General features: G+C 41.0%; 1 protein-coding gene across 1 annotated transcript in view; it reads right to left on the bottom strand.

Annotated features, from left to right (window-relative positions):
• KCNAB1 (potassium voltage-gated channel subfamily A member regulatory beta subunit 1) overlaps positions 1–11993 on the bottom strand; it is a 282120-nt gene extending 270127 nt beyond the window's left edge. The window contains exon 1 of the mRNA XM_036849548.1: positions 10907–11993. Coding sequence (XP_036705443.1) covers positions 10907–11127 — 221 coding nt within the window. The 5' untranslated portion in view covers positions 11128–11993. The remainder of the gene's footprint in view (positions 1–10906) is intronic.
• Positions 11994–20692: the final 8699 nt, after the last annotated feature.

The raw sequence follows: 20692 nt of genomic DNA, 5'->3' as shown, positions 1-20692 counted from the left end.
TTAGGTCTTGGGATTTAAAAAAAAAAAAGCAAAAAGGGATATTTCTGGCAGATGTTTCATTAAGGGGCCTAAGAAGCAGAGCAGATTCAGGCAATAGCTGCCATTATGGTAATTGTCAAGGTCAAGATAAAACTGTTTAAACTTTTTCACACTGAAGTTACACACTGTAAATACAAATTTTTATTCTGATTCAAACCTAAGCTGTAGCCTTACACAGAGAAAATCCCCGTGCCCTGCATTTTCCATTACCTCATTATTCCTTTTGGTATCTTGCCTTACCTGAATGAGTCTTAGATGCTAGGGAAAGTAATGAGGATGCAATGCTTGATACTTTGGTTTCCTTTACTCTCCCCTCTTTTGCATAACATATTTGCATGATACATGTGGTAAGCTGTATAATGGCCTCTGTAAGATGTTCACACCCTAATCTCTGGAAAGTTGTGAATAATATTACTTTACATGGTAAAGGGGACTTTGTAGATGTGATTAAGTTAAAGATTTTGAGATGGGGTGATTATCCCAGATTATCCGGCTGGAACCAATGTTATCTCAGCAGTCCTTATAAGAGGGAGACAGGAGGGTCAAAGTGAGAAAGAGGAGATGTGAGATGTCTCCAGAAGTTGGAGAGATGTGCTTAGAAGATGGAGGAAGGAGCCACAAGCTAAGAAATGCAAGTGGCCTCTGGAAGCTGGAAAAGGTGAGAAAATAATTTCTACCCTGAGGCTTCCAGAAGGAACACAGCCCTACTGACACCGTGATTTTTAGACTTCTGGCTTCCAGAACTGTGAAAGAACACATTTGTGTTGTTTTAAGGCACTAACTTTGTGGTAGTTTGTTGCAGGAGCAATAGGAAACTACTACAGTGTAAAATGCCCAGCTTTGTTTCCTAAAGATACTTGCCGTATCCCCTTCTAAATTACTTCCTGTTTTGATACAGGACCACAGAAAGTGCTGATGAAGCCCCTAGGAAACATCTGGTGGAGTGTGGACTCCTCAGGCAAATATACACTTGCTTCTCTGGTTAAGGAATTATCCTGTGTTTTTATGGACTAAGATATCCAAGCCTCCTGATTTCCAGAAGATTGCTTTTGGAAAAACTGTATTTGAGTATAACTGAAACCTTAAACTTCTTCTTTGGAAATGAAAGATAAGCCACCATTGAGTGAGAAGTTGCATGTTAGACCATGAAGTTCCCAATTCCCACTTTCTATTTGAGTCTCCTTCAGTAGTTTGTTTATTTTCTCTTCATCAGAATGGAACAAGTATGCTTTCCATCAAGATGAAAACCCTCTAGAATCAGATGAAGACATCTTCTGAGCATTTCCAGTCTTTTCATTAAGTGCAAAAACTCCATAATGCAGAAGTGCTTGTTCATGTAGAGGTAGAAAATGGAGGAGTGAGTCAAAAGGTCTATTTTCATCAAATGCCTCAGAGGAATTCTTTGCTGATTGAGAGAGAATAGCATTCATTAAAGCCATGTTATTTACTCAACTGATTTTTATAATGAGCTTGTTGCTGTGGTCTCAGGCCAAAGATACTAACAACAAAAACCATATAACATAAAAATCAAGTTTAAAGTGGAAATTAATTTCAAAGAACTGGAAAAGAGGGTGCTTTAATAGCATATGTTCTTCAGAGAAAAACTCACTTTTCTTATATAAGAGCTCTGTCAAAGCAGATGGGCTTTCCAGTAGATACAAACTCATCATGGAGAACACTGTGCTTGGAATTTCCTGTGGTTAAGTCCCTTCAGGGGCACTGTCTTGGAAGATGTTGATTACCAATACAATAAACTTCTTCTGTTAATAAAACTAGTCATGCACAGTTGCCTTTACATTTAAACCTGCTCGATTAAAAAAAAACTCTATAAGAGTATATCACAAGGCAAATTAATCATATTACAAGCTGTTAGTTTTTCTACCTGGATATTCAACTGCTATTGAAACCTGTAAGTCAGATTTGAACTTTTCATATTTCTTTAACCCAAGAGACTTCAATTGTCACCATTAAAACGTATAGAGCTGATGATCTCCTAGGAGTTGCTACATATCACCAGAGTGATCCTCCATTATTCAAATAAATAGGTTAGAATGTTTAAAAATGTTTCAGAGCAATTTTTTCAAAGATTGGCTCAAAATGTTAAAAATGATTTTTTTCTTCTAAAACAGTAAGCATGACCATGGAATGCAGACAAGGGGACAGAGCATGTTTCTGTTCTAAGGCAATCTTGTGATTCTGTACTGAAAAGTCTAGACCTTTTCTTGGAATTTTATCCAGCTCTGGATGACTTAAAAGAGATGTAGTCATGTTATAGAGGGTTTAGATGAGAGTCACAATTACAGTTGGGAATCAGAAAATGAAATCTAGAAGGAACCATCATAGATATTAGGAGGCTGAGTCATAATAATGGTTTTCAAGTACCAGAAGACTTACAAGGCAGGAAATTATGGCTAGCTCATTTTCCTTTCAATTGAGTACAGGCCAAGAAGCTTCCAATGCAGCTTGAAAGGAGCTGAGTCGATCGCAAGAAGGAATTTTCTTATGGTGACGTGTTTTTTTTTTACTCTTGGATGGTTTAGCAGCAGAACAGTCAGGCCAGGTGAGCAGGTGCTGGGACCAGAATGGGAAGGAATCTCCCTCCCCAAGTGTCAACAGGAGGTTGGGAGCCTCCGGCACACCACTGTGTTCCCCCTCTTGCCTCACTGCTGTGCCCTTGCTTTCTTGCCTCTCAGTCTTCTATCATCATTTTCAACCTGACTTTGACTGTTAGGGTCCAGACAATAGACAAGAATTCTAAGAGCCCTCACTTTATTCTTCCTCTGAGGATTTCAGAGCTTAGTAAATGATTCTAATTCTTAGAAAGACAAGCCAAAATTTTTTTCATGACTGCCGTGAAAGGAGATTACACAGTACTTCTTCAGGGGCCTTTACAAGTAGTTGCTGCACAGTGCAAATTGGAAAAACAGGACAGATTTCTCATGAGGGCTGGACCAGATGGCCTGTGCAAGGGCTCTCAGAGTCCTCCCTAGTTGTCAATTCCAAGAAAAAAAAAATCACTGCTGGGCTTCTGTTTTTGTTTCCAATCTGAGTAACTGAAAATCAACCTGCAAGGAGGGTTTTTAAATGTATTTTGATTCTGACTCTCAGGAACAAGTTTTCAAAGTAATCTCTCAAAGCATGGAGGAGAGTGAAGTATGTTCAGTGCTGAATGCCCTAAAGAGCATTTCATATCCAGGGTTAATATGTAGCCCTGTCCGATCATCTGTGCCCATGGGTTTGTAGATTTCTTTCTGACACACCATTTATTTAGAAACTGTGACACCAAGCACACTATCATCTGAAAGTTAATTTATGTCCAGCTTCAGAATATGTACAAGTAGAGAGCTGCTGCGGGGGCACTTTGGGGTCCTCACGACTCGGCAGCAGATGAAGAAAGCAGGTCTGGCTCTCTGAGTGCACAGCAGGGCTTTGCTTCTTCTAGAGATAAAAGCTTGAACCGCAGACTGTGCATACGTATAGAAAGGAATTGTCCCTTCTAGAAGCGTTTCATGCACTGTGCTTTTTTCCTGTGTTAAAAAATGGGGCATGATCAAGCAGCTACAGCATAGAAGCTAACAGAGCATAAGGAATCCTGCTCTTGGAGTCAGGACCTGAGTTTGGCCTTGACCCTTTCATCAGCTCCTTGAGTAACTCTAACCAAGGCACTGGTCATTCTGTATAAAGTGATGTGACTGAACTAGATGGAATCTGAAGTTTCCTCAGTGCCAACATCCACTGCTAACTCACTTATTTCTAGTGATTACATAGGATTAAAATTTCTGAATATTGAAATGGAAATTTGAAAGACTTTTTTGGCCTTAATTCCTTCAGTCTCTATCACTCTATTTTCTAATTCTGAAAAGAGTGGAAAACTGGTTGTAGAAATATTTGTAAGCATACAGCATGATTAATTTGAAACATCAAATCATTTTTTATTATTTCTGATGACTATTTCTCAGAATGGCTTTGAAATCCTTATAAGGGAAAGTATGAATCAATGCTTGTGAATTCAATTCTCATAAAGTGGTATTCTCTCCAAAAAAAAAAAAAAGTTTTGAAGAATACTCAAAGAAACCAAGAGTCCCATATTTTGATCAGATTCACTGCTCCCAAATCTCATCTGTTCTTGAATTCATATACTAATGATAAACTATGCATTTGATGAAATGAATTTAAAAAATCAAAGTGAAACATGAATCTGACTTTCCTTTTTAATGTAATGGGACTTTTTTTCTTCTTCTGTCAGAACATTTCTCAAATTACCACAAGTGCAAATGTTTACAGAAAATTTTTTTAAAAAAAGAATTTCTATAAAATGAGAGCACTTCTAAAGAGGGTCACTGAATGGATTTGGGACTAAGGGCTCCATCTGTAGCAACCCAATTGAAGATTTCAGCTAGAAGACAAGCTGTTTCTGGAAACACTTTGGATAGATTCCTTCACTTGCATGTGTGCACACACATACACATGCACATATCGTGCACACACACACTTCCAGAATGGCAGAACTGGAACTACGTTTGCCTAACAACTTCCAGGAGGCTCCCTCCCCTCCTACCATTTTCTCACCATCCCATGGATGCCAGACTTCTGGCTGGTGCTTTGCAGAGGTGGAATAAACTCTATGAGACTGAATCAGCAACTAACTTTTGGGAAGGTTTCTCCACCTCCCATTCTCACCATTTTGCTTTGAGGAAGAGAGGAAAGCCCACACCCATGGGTGTAAGTGAAAATGACAATGGCATTCTTTACCCAAGAAAATGACATTTTAAATAACCAAGCTGCTCTCTTCTCTGGACTAAAATCAGATATTTCTATTTGAAGCACAGCCACAGAGCTGGCACTTCTCCCCTTCCTCCTCTTCAGCCCACCTATTTCCTCCCACTTTTCCCCATACGGAGGCTCGCAAGCAAACTCACACACACACACACACACACTCACACACATTCAGTGCCTTTTACGTAATCAGCTGACAAGGTTGATCTTTCACTTCAATTGCTTTGATTCAAAATCTGCCCACCATTCGTGGGAGGTAAAGAACGGTGGATGAGACGTGCGCTTTAATAAACAGGCTAGGGAAGGAAGGGCCTGGGAAAGGCATCTGGTCTGAGTCTTTTCTATGCAGTCTTGCTTCTCTATAGGAAAATAGAAAGTGTTATGGAATTCAACATAAATTCTCTTGTTTCAAACTTACAACTCTTAGATTTCTTTTTAACAGCTGCTAGATTAATTCCTTCTTAATAGAACTCTGTAACCAGATACCTTGTTTAAAAATCTGAAATGGTTCTTCCACTGCTGATGTTCACCTTATGTCTTAATGGGTTGCCTTGACCTCCAATGTATCATATCTAACTTCTCTTTGCCTCTACAAGATGCTCTCTCACCACTTCCCTGTATGAACCCTCTGCCCTACTCCATGATTTCTCAGCACGGCAGGCACAGTCTTCGGACAGGCTATTCCCGCTGCTGCAGTCTGTCTGCTCTCCTCCTCCTTTCTGCTCATTTTGGTATTTCTCCTTTCTCAATATTAAGCTTCCCTGATCTTTCTCATGAAACCTCTCCCTGATTCCTACAGCCCCTGGTGAATGATGGCTCCTCAAACTACAGCAACAGTTTTTCTCTGTATCACTTAACATATGCAGCCTTTTTGTGTAGATATCTAGCCACACTAAACTGTAAACAACCAAGAGAGGAACCACCCAAGAGAGGACTCTTTGTACCCACAGCATTTCACATAGTGCCCCACATATGTAGTCATACATTTTCCAGGCATTTATTGAGTAGCTATTATGTGCCAGGTGCCAGGTTAGACTCTGGGGTTACAGAGATGAGCAAAATTCAAACCTTAAGCTGCTACGGACTAATGAGGAAGATATAGATGTAAATGGATAATAGCAACACTATGCAATCAATAATTTCCATATCAGAAGTAAGAATCAGATGCAGTGGAGGCACTAAAGAACAAGTATTTAATGTTATATGAGGTGGAGCCAAGGAAGGTTTCACAGAGAAGGTTAGGCTAGAGTTGGGTCTTGGAGGATGCATAGGAGTTTGCCTAACTGTTCAAGTGAGGTAGGACAATTCCAGGGTAGAAAGATCAGCATGGAAAACGATACAGAGGCATAAAAAACCAAGAAGGTCCAGTGTACTATAAGGAGTCCTCTCTCAAGTAGGTACTTCTGATAAAACAAGTGGTCAGAGATAAGATAAGAACAAAGAGTGGTGACTGTAAAGCATGATGGAAGCCAGACCATGAAGGACTTCAGGTACCATGTTAGGTAGTCTGGATTTTATCCCCTGAGCTACAGAATGGCACTGAAGAAATTTGGGGATAACGTTGTATCTGAAGTTATCTAATGATGACAACAACCTGATTGCTCTTCAGTGAATGGTTAAAAAAATTGTGAAACATACATACCATGAGTGACGACTCAGCAAGAAGAAGGAATGAACTATTGATACGCACGATTTGGATGAGTCTCAAGAGAGTTATGCAGAATGGAAAAAAGCCAATTCCCAAAATATTATAAACTGTATGATCCCATTTGTATAATGTTCTTGAAACAAATTATAGAGATGGATCAGAGATTAGTTGCTGAGGATTAGGGACTGGGGAGGAGTACGTGGACGTGGCTATAAAGGGGTAGTATGAGGGAGCCTTGTGGTGATGAAGCAATTCTAATGTTTCATGGTGGTGGTGGTTACACAAACTTCTACATGTGGTAAAATTACATAGACACAGAAACATATACACAAGTGAATACATGTATAACTGGTAAAATCTGAATAAATTCTGTGGATTGTACCAATGTCAATCTACTAGATTTGATGTTGTGCTATAGTTATACAAGATGTTCCCAGTGGAGAAAACATGACTGCGGGCACGCCAAAATTCCTTGTACTTTTTGTGTGTGTGTGAATTCCTGTGATCTATAATTATTTGAATAAAAGAATTTAATGATGACAAAAGTGGTTACGTGGATTAACTCCAAAAAAAAAAAGAGAAGTTTTCTAGTGGAGTTAGATTATTGCTCAGTTTCCTTCTTGTAAATAATTCTCTTAAGAATTTCAAAGCATGTTTTATGCAACTATATAACACAAGGTTATACTGATATAATGTATATGTTACAGATAAAATTCTTCTTCATGAAATTGGGTTCATTGATATTCAACTTGTTCTGGAACTAAAGTAACAATTTTAGAATAGGGGAGTAGCTTAGTACAAATGTGCTCAATTCTGAATATCAAAAACTCTGAGATCATGTCCAACACTAGTAGCTAGATCATTCTAAAAAGCTATTTTAAAAAAACACCCAACCAATCAAACAAGCAAAAACAACCAAACAAATCTGGCTTAACTTGTGTTCTGAGTGATTTGGCTTTCTTAGGATAAAAAGTTCACGTATGTACTTACATTTATGTGATATCTATCATGTATATATATATCATGTATACATCTATCATATATGGTTGCAGAATATACATCAAACTCTAACACAGTATGATGAACTCTAACATTAAAAATATATGCAAAACTAAAATAAAGGACCTCTCATGTATTAACAAGGCACAAGTATAAGAAACATAATAGTCCTGTGTTATTTACACACAAGATAGTCCCCAAGATAAATGGCAGGTGGAATCTTGTTCTCTTGCTCTGACAGTGACATGTGAAGAGCAGATTGTTCTAGGGGATTTTTTTTTCTCATCCTCAGCCTTGAAACAATAGTTAATTTTATGCAAGATTCTTGCACAATGCTGATGTGACAGTAATAGTGGCTTTGAGTATTTTATTCTTGCAGAATTCAGATACTTCATACAAGTGTATATTAGTTTTTTCTAAAATCCCAAGTTCATGAGTTCCTGATTAACGGATGGTAATTGCAGGCTATGATATGAGCTGTGCTTTAAAAATCATAAGGTATTAAGTGAGTAGAAGGCATTCTACTCATTTATCAGGGTTATAAGTAGGCCCTCAATGGCCAGGTAGCACCCTACAGCAAGGATGGAACCTGAACGAAGTCCCTGGGATGGCAAATAGGTGGCAGATATGGGCACAATGACTCATGCCCCAAGATGCAACCATAACTCTGGAACTGAAACAGAGATGGTAACCTCAAAATGGACAAACAGGTTGGCTGAGCTATGACTATGACCCCCCAAAATATGACTTTCATAAGAATATCTCATAGTAGATAATTATTATGTATTTGTGTGTTTTCTTATTCATGGTCTGTTTTCCCAAGAATGCAAGCCCCAAACCTTGTCTGGTTTCTGCACCTTTTAGTACCCAGTTTTAATAGGGTTCCTGACACAGAACAGGTGTTCAGTAAATATTTGTTGACTAAATGAATACCTCTTCACTCCACAACACTGTTTTTTGACCATTATTCAGTGGTAGACACTTTTAAAATTCTGACCAAAGCTATGAACCCTCTCCTCAAAAATACACACAAAAAGACAATATTTTTGATTTTCTATAGGATTCGTGGATCCCAGATTAAGTTATGTGTATGGAAATCATTTTCAAGGATGAGAATATTATTGTAAACACAATTAGCCACTGATTTTAGTTCCTTCATTCTCCTGATTATTTACCCAAGCCAATTACCTCCCCAACATGATGGCATTACTTTTTATTTTTTGCTATTTGTTATCATTAATAAATAGTCCCTACATGCACATTATATTTTAGTGACATCAATGTCAAAGAAAAAGATAACTCAGCTCATAAAATTATTTCTGTCATTTTTATAAAGTGTATTATAGTTAGTCTCTCTCCTTCCCACTTCTGTCTTTCTCTCTTTCTTTCTCCAATCCTAAGAAAATCTGAGTGTACATTTGGTATAACCTCCTAATCTCTTTCCTAAAGGTCACTCTAAGTAGAATTTGAAAGAGAAAGGGGTCAAGTCACACACACACAAAGCCACCGGCCTGTCATCAATGGAACAATTCAGAATAAGAGGGGGAGTGGAAACAAGGTAACTTGTCCAGTCACCATAAACAACAAATAACTCAAGTTATCCTGAAGACTGCAGATGGCTAGCTTTTTGTCAGAAAAGAGCTGTCTTTAGTTGCCAGTTATGAAAGATGCCCAAGTGAATCTTACACACTGAGCTTTTGGTAAAGAGAGACAATTATCATCTAATCTGAGCTGAGCTGTATTACCAGAGGAAACTTAATGGAAATCTCCTGCCTTCATAAGACCAAACTCTTCCAATACACTGATCCACAAGCAAGTATGAAACTCTGCCACAAGAAATTAAGGGTGTTACTTTTTATTCCTTCTGGTTTACAAAAAGAAAGCTGAAGGTGCTGCTGGAGGCCACAGTTCAAACCACCTCTGCGATCTGCCTTAACCCTGAGTGTCTCGTTCCCAGGGGCCCTGCCCGGGAAGGCAGCAGCTCCTCTCCATCTCCATCTGGCCAGCTGAACTGCATGCAGAGCAACGCCATGGCCACGGGGCAGGGGCTGGGTGTGTGCCACAGAAGCAGCAATAGAAAATGCCAATGCACTCGAGATTGCAGTCCTAGTTACCGACCTGTCGTGGGGTCCCATTCTCCACCATGGAAATATCAAGAAAAGCAGAGGTTCTCACACTGATGACACTTCAAGGAATTGCCTGGAGTCAGTTGCTTGCATTGTACTGCAGTTGGGGCAAAGAGCTTTAGCTATAATTTTTAGTGGGCCCATCCACCCCATTCATGGCTTTCTTTCTTAATGGCTCAAAAATATACCAACACAACTTGGTGTTTTTCAATGAGAAGATTTCCTGTTAAAGTTTCCTGTTAACTCTGCAAAGAAACTTTTTCAAGGACAACTTTTATAGAAATTGGTTTGAATGCTTATTTCAGAAACCTCACATGGGAAACATAGTCTTAGGTGTGCATTATTTTAATTGCATTAAGTTCCTTATATCCTAAAACCTGGTTCCTAACAAAGATGAGGAATAGTTAAATATAAATAATGGACAAAGTCATATCTGCAAACCAGAGTCACCAAAGCCTTTGGGAGATGCAACATAAGCTCTTCTCTACATCCGCAAAGACTTTTAGAGACTAGAAGCACAGTAGTTTTAAAGAAATAAAGTCAGGAAGACTCAGCACAAAGCAGATACAATGAGGAGGCAGGAGTCACAGAATTGAATAATGGAATTTTCTACTTATCGAATTTCAGTCATTCCCTATTAAAGAGAACATCAACCATTACCAGGAAGATTTCCAACTCTGGAAAGCAACACAGAGGAAGAGGGAGCTTAAAAATGTATGAGGAAACCAGCGGTATTACAACAATTGACTTTTTCTCCATATTTCACAACAAGGTCTGCATTGTATTTCAAGCAGTAATTTAGGTTTAAGTATGTCAGTGTTCAAACTAACTTACCATTATAGGTGTTTCTTCCCTGCAACAAAACTTCCTTAAAAGCTTTCATATCATTTGTTACCTTGGGCTTTCAAAAGATAAATAATAGAGTACTAGATGGAAACTATTTTTAATAGTATAATCACAGAAACTACAGTCTATACCATAAAGTAGGACAAGCACATTTGCTCTTGAAAAGCTGCCCTGATCTCAATACCAGTTTCCAGCAGCTGTGTTATTCTCTGCAGACTGGAAGTCATACGGCTCTTAAGGTGTTCGTAACACTTTAAAATATACAAAATGGGCCACAGTTTTTAAATCCTATACATACACAACACAACACAACCACCTTGGGTTTTCCTAAGGAGCTATTTTAAAGACACCTGAGAATTCTAAATTAAGCAGCCCACCAATGAGTAAGTCACTTTTCAAAACCGCTGAACTGTCTCCACTGCACCTGTATAGAACACGGAAACCCGGGGCAGAGAGAATCTTACATCCATACCTATATTTCATGCCAGTCTGCTTTGCGGTGGACTCTTTGAGAGAGATGTGATGCTGAGGGGTGAAGGTCCCCAGGCTGCGTGCGATGATAGCGACTGTGCGGAATTTGGCCCGGGCTGCGTTCACCACATTGGGGGCGGTGGAGCTCTGCTTGCTCAGAAGTCGCTCCTCGCCATTCCGACTCTTCAAATTATGCTCTGTGCAGGCTATGGAGACTTGCATTGCTTCCCGGGGCAGTGCACGGTCCCTCTCAGAACCCCGGAACACAAGCAGTCAAGAGAGGTCGAGCAGCTGGGAGGGTCTGCTCGTCTTTTAACCCCTCCTTGCTCCCCCTTCCTCGGGGCAGAGGAGTCCTCGCGGCTGACTTCAGAGCCAGGGAAAGTGGCAGGAGTGGCTGCGGTGCAGGAGAGAGTCCCAGGCACCGAGAGAAGTAAACAGCTAGCCCTGAAGTTGTCACAGCAGCTGGAGCGCAGATCAGGCTGGCAAATCTTCCCAGGCAGTAATCTCGGTTGACTAAACAGCCAAAGCCATGTAGTCGGGAGGCTTGGGCAGACGCCTGTAGCTAAGCATTTGTGCTGACTGCACGCAGCCCTGCCAGGAGCCTGTCCGCGGCGTCTGAATGCGGGCTCGCCTCGGGGCGATGGCTCAAATCCACCCAGGCATACCGCAAGATGCGCCGCCAGCACCCTCTGGACCACAGGCAGGATGCTCTACTGGCGCGCTGAGCATCCCAAGAAGCAGCTAATCGCAAGCTGCTCCCCCGGAACCAGTGGTCTCCATCCACTCCGGCTGTCAGCTCCCTCCCTGCCCCACTCCGGGAGGTCGAGGGGGCTCCTCAAGACCCCTCCCCACTCATTTTCAGGCGGAAGCCTGGGTCATTGTGTCTGCACCAACACGGGTTAGCAGCTGCACGCAGGAGCAGGAAGGTCCCTTTAAAGAGCTCCTCGCCTTTGTGTGCGACGCGAAGGCAAGAATCACTTCCACCAGACTCTTGCTGTGATAGAAGCTGGAGGGCTGCTCTTAAAGGGGGGCTCTGCCCAGGCTCAGACCAAATCCCGAGGCGGCACAACAGTTGGAACCGGGGGAAGGCAGGATGGGGGTGCTCCTGCCACGGAACATGCCAGTGAATGAACACGTGAATACTCTGTGACTGGTTTGTTAAAACACAGCTTGAAATCCCTGTTACTAGCCTTACCAGCGTTTATTTCCCCTTTGCACATTACTTCTTAAGCCAATAAGTTTGAAGTTTACTGAAAAGGCACAGTGCAGACTTTTCAGAGTCAAGTCACCTAACTCACTGCCAAATCTCTTCTGGCTCCCAAAGGAGGGTGAAGGATGGGCGAGGAGGCAGCAATTTGGCACCACCCAGAAGGGGGCTGCACTAGGTAAGCTGCAGGTCCAAGTCACCATCCAGGAAGGTCCAGGCCAGGTGGCTGGAACTGTGTACACTGCCCGCTGGTCATCTATGACCCGTTGGTGAGGACAAGCATTATCCCTAGGGCAGGGGTAGGCAGCAAGACACCTCCTGTCATCTCGGAATGTTCCTGTGAGGCAGGAACATTGCCTGGTTCAGTAGCAGGTGCAAAGCAACTCCTCAGTAAATGCAGTTGAACCAAACTAAGCACCAACTGGCTGATAACAATTTCTCTCTCTGTTTGAAATGCATAGAAGTCAGACAGTTTTTTTAATAGATGTACTTACAATAAAATTGTGCCTTCTGCACAATCAGTTCTCTAAAGGCGGTTTCCAACAGAAACTGCTGTCAAGCAACAAGGAACAGTGTTTAAACCAACAATATTTATGAGCACCATCTCTGTCCTAGGCATTAGAGAGAAATATGGAGAAAAAAATATAGCACTATCCTTCTCCTCAAGGAACTGGCAACCTGGATGGGAAGGATAAAACAATCAGTCTTAAAGAGGCTAATTAACAATGTCAGAGGTACATTAGTGTTTAAATGACTGGTACAGACACCAAGTACACTAGAGTTAAGCAGGGGAGTGATTACAGGAGGCTAGAGAAAGTTCCTCATTTCCCTACACTTCTACTGAATCCCAATTAGGTACCTGACTGCTTGTTGCTGGGATACAAAATAGCTTAGATGGAGGCTGGACCTCAAAGAGCTCATGGATGCCCAGGCAGCCCTCATAGACTGCGGGACTTTGCCTGGGACATGAATTTGATTAGCTGGAGAGGAGAAGGTCTGTCTTCCCAGAGATTGGCTGGGGTGAGGAGAACACACACTGTGGCTGTGTCAATGTGATAAATATATATATACATATATATATAGAGAGAGAGAGAGAGAGAGAGAGAGAGGGAGAGAGAGAGAGAGAGAGAGAGAGAGAGAGAGAGATGGCAGTTCTGACCACTTCTTCCCAAATTAAGTTGTAGGAATGAAATTTTCAAGTAGAATAGGTACCTGTTTTGAATTCCATTCCAGACATGAATCATAACATCTTATAACCTGCAGGTGAGGTTTAAATTACATTGTGGAATTTCATCCTCTACCTTCCATGCTCTTCCCACTCCTTATTTTAAAAAATAAGTATACTGCCTACTGTTCAGTGGTTAGAAAATAACTTCAGGATGGGGTGAGGGTTGTAGAAAGGGACAAATGAACCTAGGCTTCCTTTTTTTACCCTCAGCTCCAAGGAAGTAGTTCCTGAAGCAAAGCTTTTTTCCCTGGAATAAACAACAGTGGGCTGAGAGGAAGCAGATCATTAGAACTTTTATTTTTTTCATGCTAAACTGGCTCATCGGGGATGATCAATATGAATCAGGAAAAAAGTCAAAGTGAAAAGAGGAAGAAGTGGGAGGATTCAGAATGAACAGCTCAGAAGTGGGGTGGGGGGCGGATAAAGCAGCCTGGGAAGCAAGACGGAGCATGGTGATTACCATAGGGCCAGAGGGGTCAAGAGCCAGTGGCTCTGGCTTAGGCGCTGACTGAGGGGGAGGAGGTGTGGGAAGGCAGCTAAGGGCTGAGGTATGAGAGCTGCCAGTTCTACAGGGAGGAGGGAGAGTTTCAGGGTGTGTGAGGTCTGCACACAGTTAACTGAGTGGCTTTCAGGTTTGCCAAGAACTAGCAGAGCAACACCTGAAAGCATAACCAAGACCAGAACAGGGCCTAGGTTATCAGAATAAAACATGCAAGGCAGAGCACTTCTGAGTCACCTACTCAGCCCCCACAGGACCAAGCAAGGTGCCTTGTTTAGAGCAGGCCCTCACTCTATAAATAATTGAGAGAGGGAGATAAGGAAGCTTAGGAGGAAAGAGGGAAGAAGGGAGGAAGGAAGGGGTATGGGAAGATGCCAAAATCTTGGATAAACTTGAATCCTTTAAAAAAAAAGAAAGAAAAAGAAAACCCTGCACTTTCTAGTTTTGCACAGGCTGCTCACCTGAAAGGCACCAATAACTGCCCCACATTCATGTCTGCACCTCTTGTGTATAGACAAGTATCCACCTTTAGTACATGCCTCAAAGAGAATCAAAGGACTGAGGCCAGAGGAACGCTCACAGTGCCTCTTTCTGGCTGCCCACAGTGAGCCTTTCCAGGTCTGACCCTACATGGGCTTTCTGACAGCCAGCCAGCAGCTTGGTGACATACCCCAGCTGTGCTCACCCTTCCCAGCATCAGTGCAGCAGTAGGTCTCAGGGGCCCAGAAATTAGATAATGGTTGCTGTGAGAATGCTCATTCCTCCTAAGTTTGTGCTAACGGGCCACATCCCAATTAAGCTGGGAAAATTAAATTTCAAATATGTATCTTTCCATTGTCACACAATAGGATTTGGAGGATTCTCACTATTATTATTTCAGGTTCAAATAAGACACACAAATGATGATATAAATATAGATATAGGTATAGATATAGATGTAGCTATTGCTATGAATAGAATTGGGCCCTCCCCAAATTCATATGTTGAAGCCCTAACCCCCTAAGTATCTCAGAATGTGACTGTATTAGAGACAGTTTCTTCAAAGAAGTAATTGAGGTAAAATGAGGTCATTACAGTGGGCCCTGATCCAACATGACTGATGTCCTTATAAGAAAAGGAGACTAAGACACTCACAGAGGGAAGATCATGTGAAGATACAGAGAGAAGGAAGCCATCTGCAAACCAAGGAGAGAGGCCTCAGAAGAAATCAACCCTGACACCTTGATCTTGGACTTCTAGCCTCTAGAATTGTGGAAAAAAAAAATAGATTTCTGTTGTTTCAGCCACCCAATGTATGGTATTGTCTTACGGCAGTCCTAACAAACTAATACAGCTATAAGTATTGTTTTTATTTTAATTCTTACATTATTGGTCAAGAGAAACTATTGGAATTCTCCAAAGAAATGCTCCTAGAAGTCATTATTAGGCCATGATGGATATCATTATCATGCCACTCTACACATCCTAAGCAAATATTACAAATGTGCTCCAAAGAAGAGTTCCAAATACAACCCATTTATTCCTTTCCACCAAGTCATGAAGCCTCTACATGGTGACTCTTGATACAAGAGGTAGTGGTTTTCAAGGCACTTCTAGTACTTGTTCTTAATGATCTCCTTATTCTGCCAATTTACCCTTTTACGAGCTTGCTTTATCCTGGGCATCCAGAATCGGCAACCTCAGAAATGTCATGAGGCAATGGAGACAGGCCTGCACTGGCGGGCCTAAGCCTTGCTGCAAACCCAGCTCTGTCACTTTGCCTGTGACCTTGGGTGTCATTATCATTCCATATGCCTCTGTTCTTTCACCTGAAACAGGAGAGGGTTACGTATTTATTTCCAAGATCCTCTCTTGTGCTATAAGATTCCCTGAGGTCCTTTTACAGAGAGATGTGGAGGTTGCAAGATTACACAGAGTTAAGTTATCACTTATTTTGCAGTTTTGCCTGGGTCTCAGCTGGTCTCTATTCATTACCTGATATTTGGAATTCTATGGCATTTATGTCAAAGGGTCACTGGGTCATGGTGACAGAGCTGGTTAGGAAGAGACCCAGGCTGCTTAACTTGCACCCTGTCTTCTCATGCTCGTCCGTAGAATCTTTATGGTAACACGGAAGGACTCTAGGGTGTGGGCTCAGTTGGAGCTGGGTGTGAATCCCAGCTCTGCTCTGCCTCTTCTTCCCATGAGCCACTGATGGGGATGCCTAACCTCCCTGTGCCTGTATCCTCATAGAAAACCAGGGTGCCCGAACACTCCTCTCCAGATGACTGTGGGAATGGCATGAAATAGTGCGTGACCCACAGCAGGCACTTGGTAACTGATCAGTATCCATTTCAATTTATTAAAAGCAGGCTTTTGGGAAGTCACTAACCTCCTCCCAAACAAGCTCACCCAGAGACCTCAGCAATTACCAATATCAGTGACACTTACACAGCACTCCCTATGTCCCGGGAACTCTTAGGAACACTTTACATGTATTAGCTCACTTAATCCTCACATAATCCCAAGAGGAGGTGCTATGTTATCAACTCCATTCTACAGATGAAAAAACAGGAGACACAGAGAAGTTAAATAACTTGCCCAAGGTGACGCAGGCAGGAAACTGAGACCTGGGATTTACCTCAGGGTAGCCTGCCTCCAGAGACTTGGTTCTTAACCACTGTGCACTGCTCCTCACTGCGAGGACTTCCTCTGAGAAGGGCTTTAAATGGTGCCGTTTTATGACTCTAATTTGAAGGAAGTCCTAGTCTTACTATGAGTGAGGGAAAGAAATTCAATATTGAAAGTCTAAAAATTTCAGTACAATTAAATCAGCCATGCTTGGTAGCTTCTGAGTATAACTTTTTATCAACCTTTCAAATACTTCATAATACTTTATTCCTATTACTCAAGGAAAAACAAATTTCCCAGTTACCTGGCATATTTCTGTTTGATTAATTTCCCACAGATAAAGTCAGAACCAAATGACTTGTGCTGAGTCCACTTAGAACTTATGGTTTATATTCCATTGGAAACCACAGCCTGTGGGAGGCCGGAAGCATTTAATTATGCAACCAGGCAAAACTGGATTCATTCAAAACAGAAAAGAATCTGTTAATATCTGAAGAATTTTAAACATGCAAATGTACAGATGGCAAGCCACTTTATGTGCCTATTATTTGTGATTAAAAGAGAAATTTTTAGGGTGAGAGTTTCCTATTTATTAGAAATACTTAACACGTGGGTTTGGAAAACAATTTACTACATTCTGACAAATTGAACCAGCCATGAAAATTAGCACGGGCCCACATTTGCATAGGCACAGGTTTTGGAATAATAGAGAAAGTAAAATTGAGAGGCCAATAGTAGAGAAAGTAAAATTGAGAGGCCAATTGAAGACGCAGACCTACTCGAGAATGGTCTTGAGGACACGGGGAGGGGGAAGGGTAAGCTGGGACAAAGTGAGAGAGTGGCATGGACATATATACACTACCAAATGTAAAACAGATAGCTAGTGAGAAGCAGACGCATAGCACAAGGAGATCAGCTCAGTGCTTTGTGATCACCTAGAGGGTGGGATAGGGAGGGTGGGAGGGAGGGAGACGCAAGAGGGAAGAGATATGGGAACATATGTAGATGTACAACTGATTCACTTTGTTATAAAGCAGAAACTAACACACCATTGTAAAGCAATTATACTCCAATAAAGATGTTAAATAAATAAATAAATAAATGTTACTATGTCCTAGTAAAAAAAAAAAAAAAAGAAATAGAAAACACTCAAGGCTATGCTGAATAGAAATTTCCAGATGTCTACCCTTCCGCTTCCCTGGAAGAAAAGTTTCAACAGAGAACCCCTACCAGGAACCCTGAGGACAGGCTCAATACAAATCTTCTCATACTCTAGGCCACAAGTCCAAAACCAAATATAATTAAAGAATAGTTAAGCTTCTCAATGAACACTTAAACTATACCCTCAGCCACTGATAAATATTTCCTTAATTTGAAACTTCTGACACATCAGATGTATCAGCAAGATCTCCAATATTTATCCATCACTTTATACATTCAAGGCAAGGTACCATAGTGCTATAGGAAGCAGGTGTGCAAGAATAAAAAATTCACAATTCAGACTATTTTGCTCAGGCTTCTTCATGGAAAGTAATTTCTCATAAGCTTGTCTGGAACTTGGATGTAGAGATGGGAGGAAATAGGGACAGAAGGCCTGTTTATTTTTTTTACAAATGTCATTAGTTGTTCCTAAATTATTAGCCATTAGTATAATTTCTGCCATTGCCTTATAATACAATAAGCTGGTCAGAAATATTTGCCATGTCTTTGGATAAAAGATTTTCCTAAAGAGCTTAACACACAGAGAATTAGTTTTCAAAGATAATTAGAATTATTATACTTCATCCAATTTAAGATCATTAACCACAAGATACATCATTATTTTGTACACCACTAAAACAGAAATTGTGGCCAATTAATTACAACACAATGCTTTTTTTCATCCCTCAAACTTTCAATTTTAAATTTATCAAAAGAGTCTTTTTAGACTTACATTTTTCTGCCCAAAGTTTCATTCTTGTACATACATACAAAAGAAAATGTAAGGGCAATAAATTGGTTAAAGTATTCCCAAAATGTATTCACATTCAGATTTTTTTTTTTTTTTTTTTTTTTTTGGCTGCATTGGGTCTTCGTTGCTGTGCGCAGGCTTTCTCTAGTTGCAGTGAGCGGGGGCTACTTTTCGTGGTGGTGCCTGGGCTTCTCATTGCGATGGCTTCTCTTGTTGTGGAGCACAGGCTCTAGGCACGCGGTCTTCAGTAGTTGTGGCTCGCGAGCTCTAGAGTGCAGGCTCAGTAGTCGCAGCGCACAGGCTTAGTTGCTCCGCGGCATGTGGGATCTTCCCAGACCAGGGCTCAAACCCATGTCCCCTGCATTGGCAGGCGGATTCTTAACCACTGCGCCATCAGGGAAGCCCTCACATTCAGATTTTGATGCTTCTGGATGTTTTACTCAGAGTCATCAATGTCCACATCTCTCCACACAGTCATCCTTTGTGTTGGTAATGCAGGAATTTTTTAAAAACGTGCTCAACGACAGTCTCTGGGAGTTTATTCCAAGCTGTTGACACCTACTCTGAAAGTCGCAGTGCACACTTACAGGCATTGACAACCACATCTGGATGGTCACATAGCCAGGAGCAACTAGAGACCAAGTCACTATTTCAGCAAAGGAAAATTATGTGCTTCAAAGAGTTGATGATTTCTAAGATAGTTTATTATAGACTCTTATTTCATGGCAATTTAAATCTAAAATACTGTAGAAGGAAGGAACGGAGGGAAGAGGGAAAGATTTTTGAGCACCCACTATGTGCCAGGCATTGTGCCAAAGGATTCTACATCCATTATCTCATTCCAGAAGAAAGGAAGAAAAAAAAGCTAGCCTTTGTTAAGCATGTACGTTAATTGAGCTCTCAACTCAGTGTTCTATAACTCAGTGGAGTTACATAAGCATTCATCTTCACTCCTCCAAAACTGAGAAGTGAATCAGACTCCAAAAGAGCTTTCCACATAAAGTCACCCTTGCCCAATGGGGCTGAGAAAAATAAGCAAACTGAAGGTCTTTCCAAAAATATGTTAATGGGTAAAAGTTCACTTGTTTCAGTTCAAATCTGTTGGTCTTCTTAGGGTGAGAAAAGCCATTATTACACGTCACTCTACGGCATAATATCTAATATATTTTTATAAAAGATGTATTCTTTCACTTCTTTATTCTGTTCATTTTCAAAGGGAAGATGTTGTAAAAGAGCAGATCTAAGATCCTATGGGATTCTTTCTCATTTAAGTCTTTCCCTGTGGCAGATCACCGGAAGTTCTTGTAGGAGACGCTTCAAGCTTTCATCACATTTAAAATGAAACTCATTTTGGACAATATAAATATCAGGTTCTCACCTTATGCTCCATCAAGGGCTGTATTGTCTGAAGTTTTTATAATTTACATGCATTACTCTTGTAAGTAAAATAAAATAAAAATTTTAAGTTATTTTATCTATTATAAATTTATCACAAATTCAGCTGAGAGGAAACAGTGAGACATGGAAGCAAGAAGGAAAAAAAAAATCATGCATTTATCCAGACTTCCAATTTTTAAGATTTTTGTCAACAGCATCTTGGTTTTTGGGTTTTTACTTTTCTACGCATAGTTTTGTGGTGGTTGTTATTGATGTTGCTGTTGTTGTTCTATATAAGTGAATACTGTTCAAGGTATGTATCAGTTACCTCATGCTATCACTTGGCGTTTGTTCATTTGTTTTTTCATTTTTGGACATTACCTATCCTTAAGTCAATTATTTGTCCTCACCATGCATTGCTCACCACATTAATATGCATTGTTCATTGTTCAGTTGACAAGTTCTATGAGGCAAAGAGGCAGAGGACTCAGCGCCTCCTCACAGGGCTCCCTTCCTGGCTGGGGCATGTACACACATTCAGTGACGATTACTGCCTGCCCTATGTGTCAGGACAATGGTATAGCCAATACACACTCTAGAGGAAGAGGGAGCGATCATTGGGAGTTGCGGCAGTTAGAGAAACTATGGTGGTGTCAGAAAAGATCTGGAAGATTGAGTACAGAGAAGCTCCCAGGCAAGGAAAGAGAGTAGGGGAGAGAGGCTACATCAGCAGAGGAAGCAGTTGTAGCAAAGATGAGGAGGTGGAGGAGCTTATTGGGGAATAATGACTAATAACTTTGGATAGGACCTTGTTTGAAAAAGGGATTTACATAAGAAATTATGCAAAACAAATGTACATAAATCAATTGGAGTCTGTTGAGAACAGCCTGGAATAAAATTCTGGGTGAAGACTCC

Source organism: Balaenoptera musculus, chromosome 4, assembly GCF_009873245.2.
Source record: "Balaenoptera musculus isolate JJ_BM4_2016_0621 chromosome 4, mBalMus1.pri.v3, whole genome shotgun sequence".
NCBI lineage: Eukaryota > Metazoa > Chordata > Mammalia > Artiodactyla > Balaenopteridae > Balaenoptera > Balaenoptera musculus.
The sequence above is the reverse complement of the archived record's forward strand: the minus strand, read 5'-3'. Positions and strand labels throughout refer to the sequence as shown.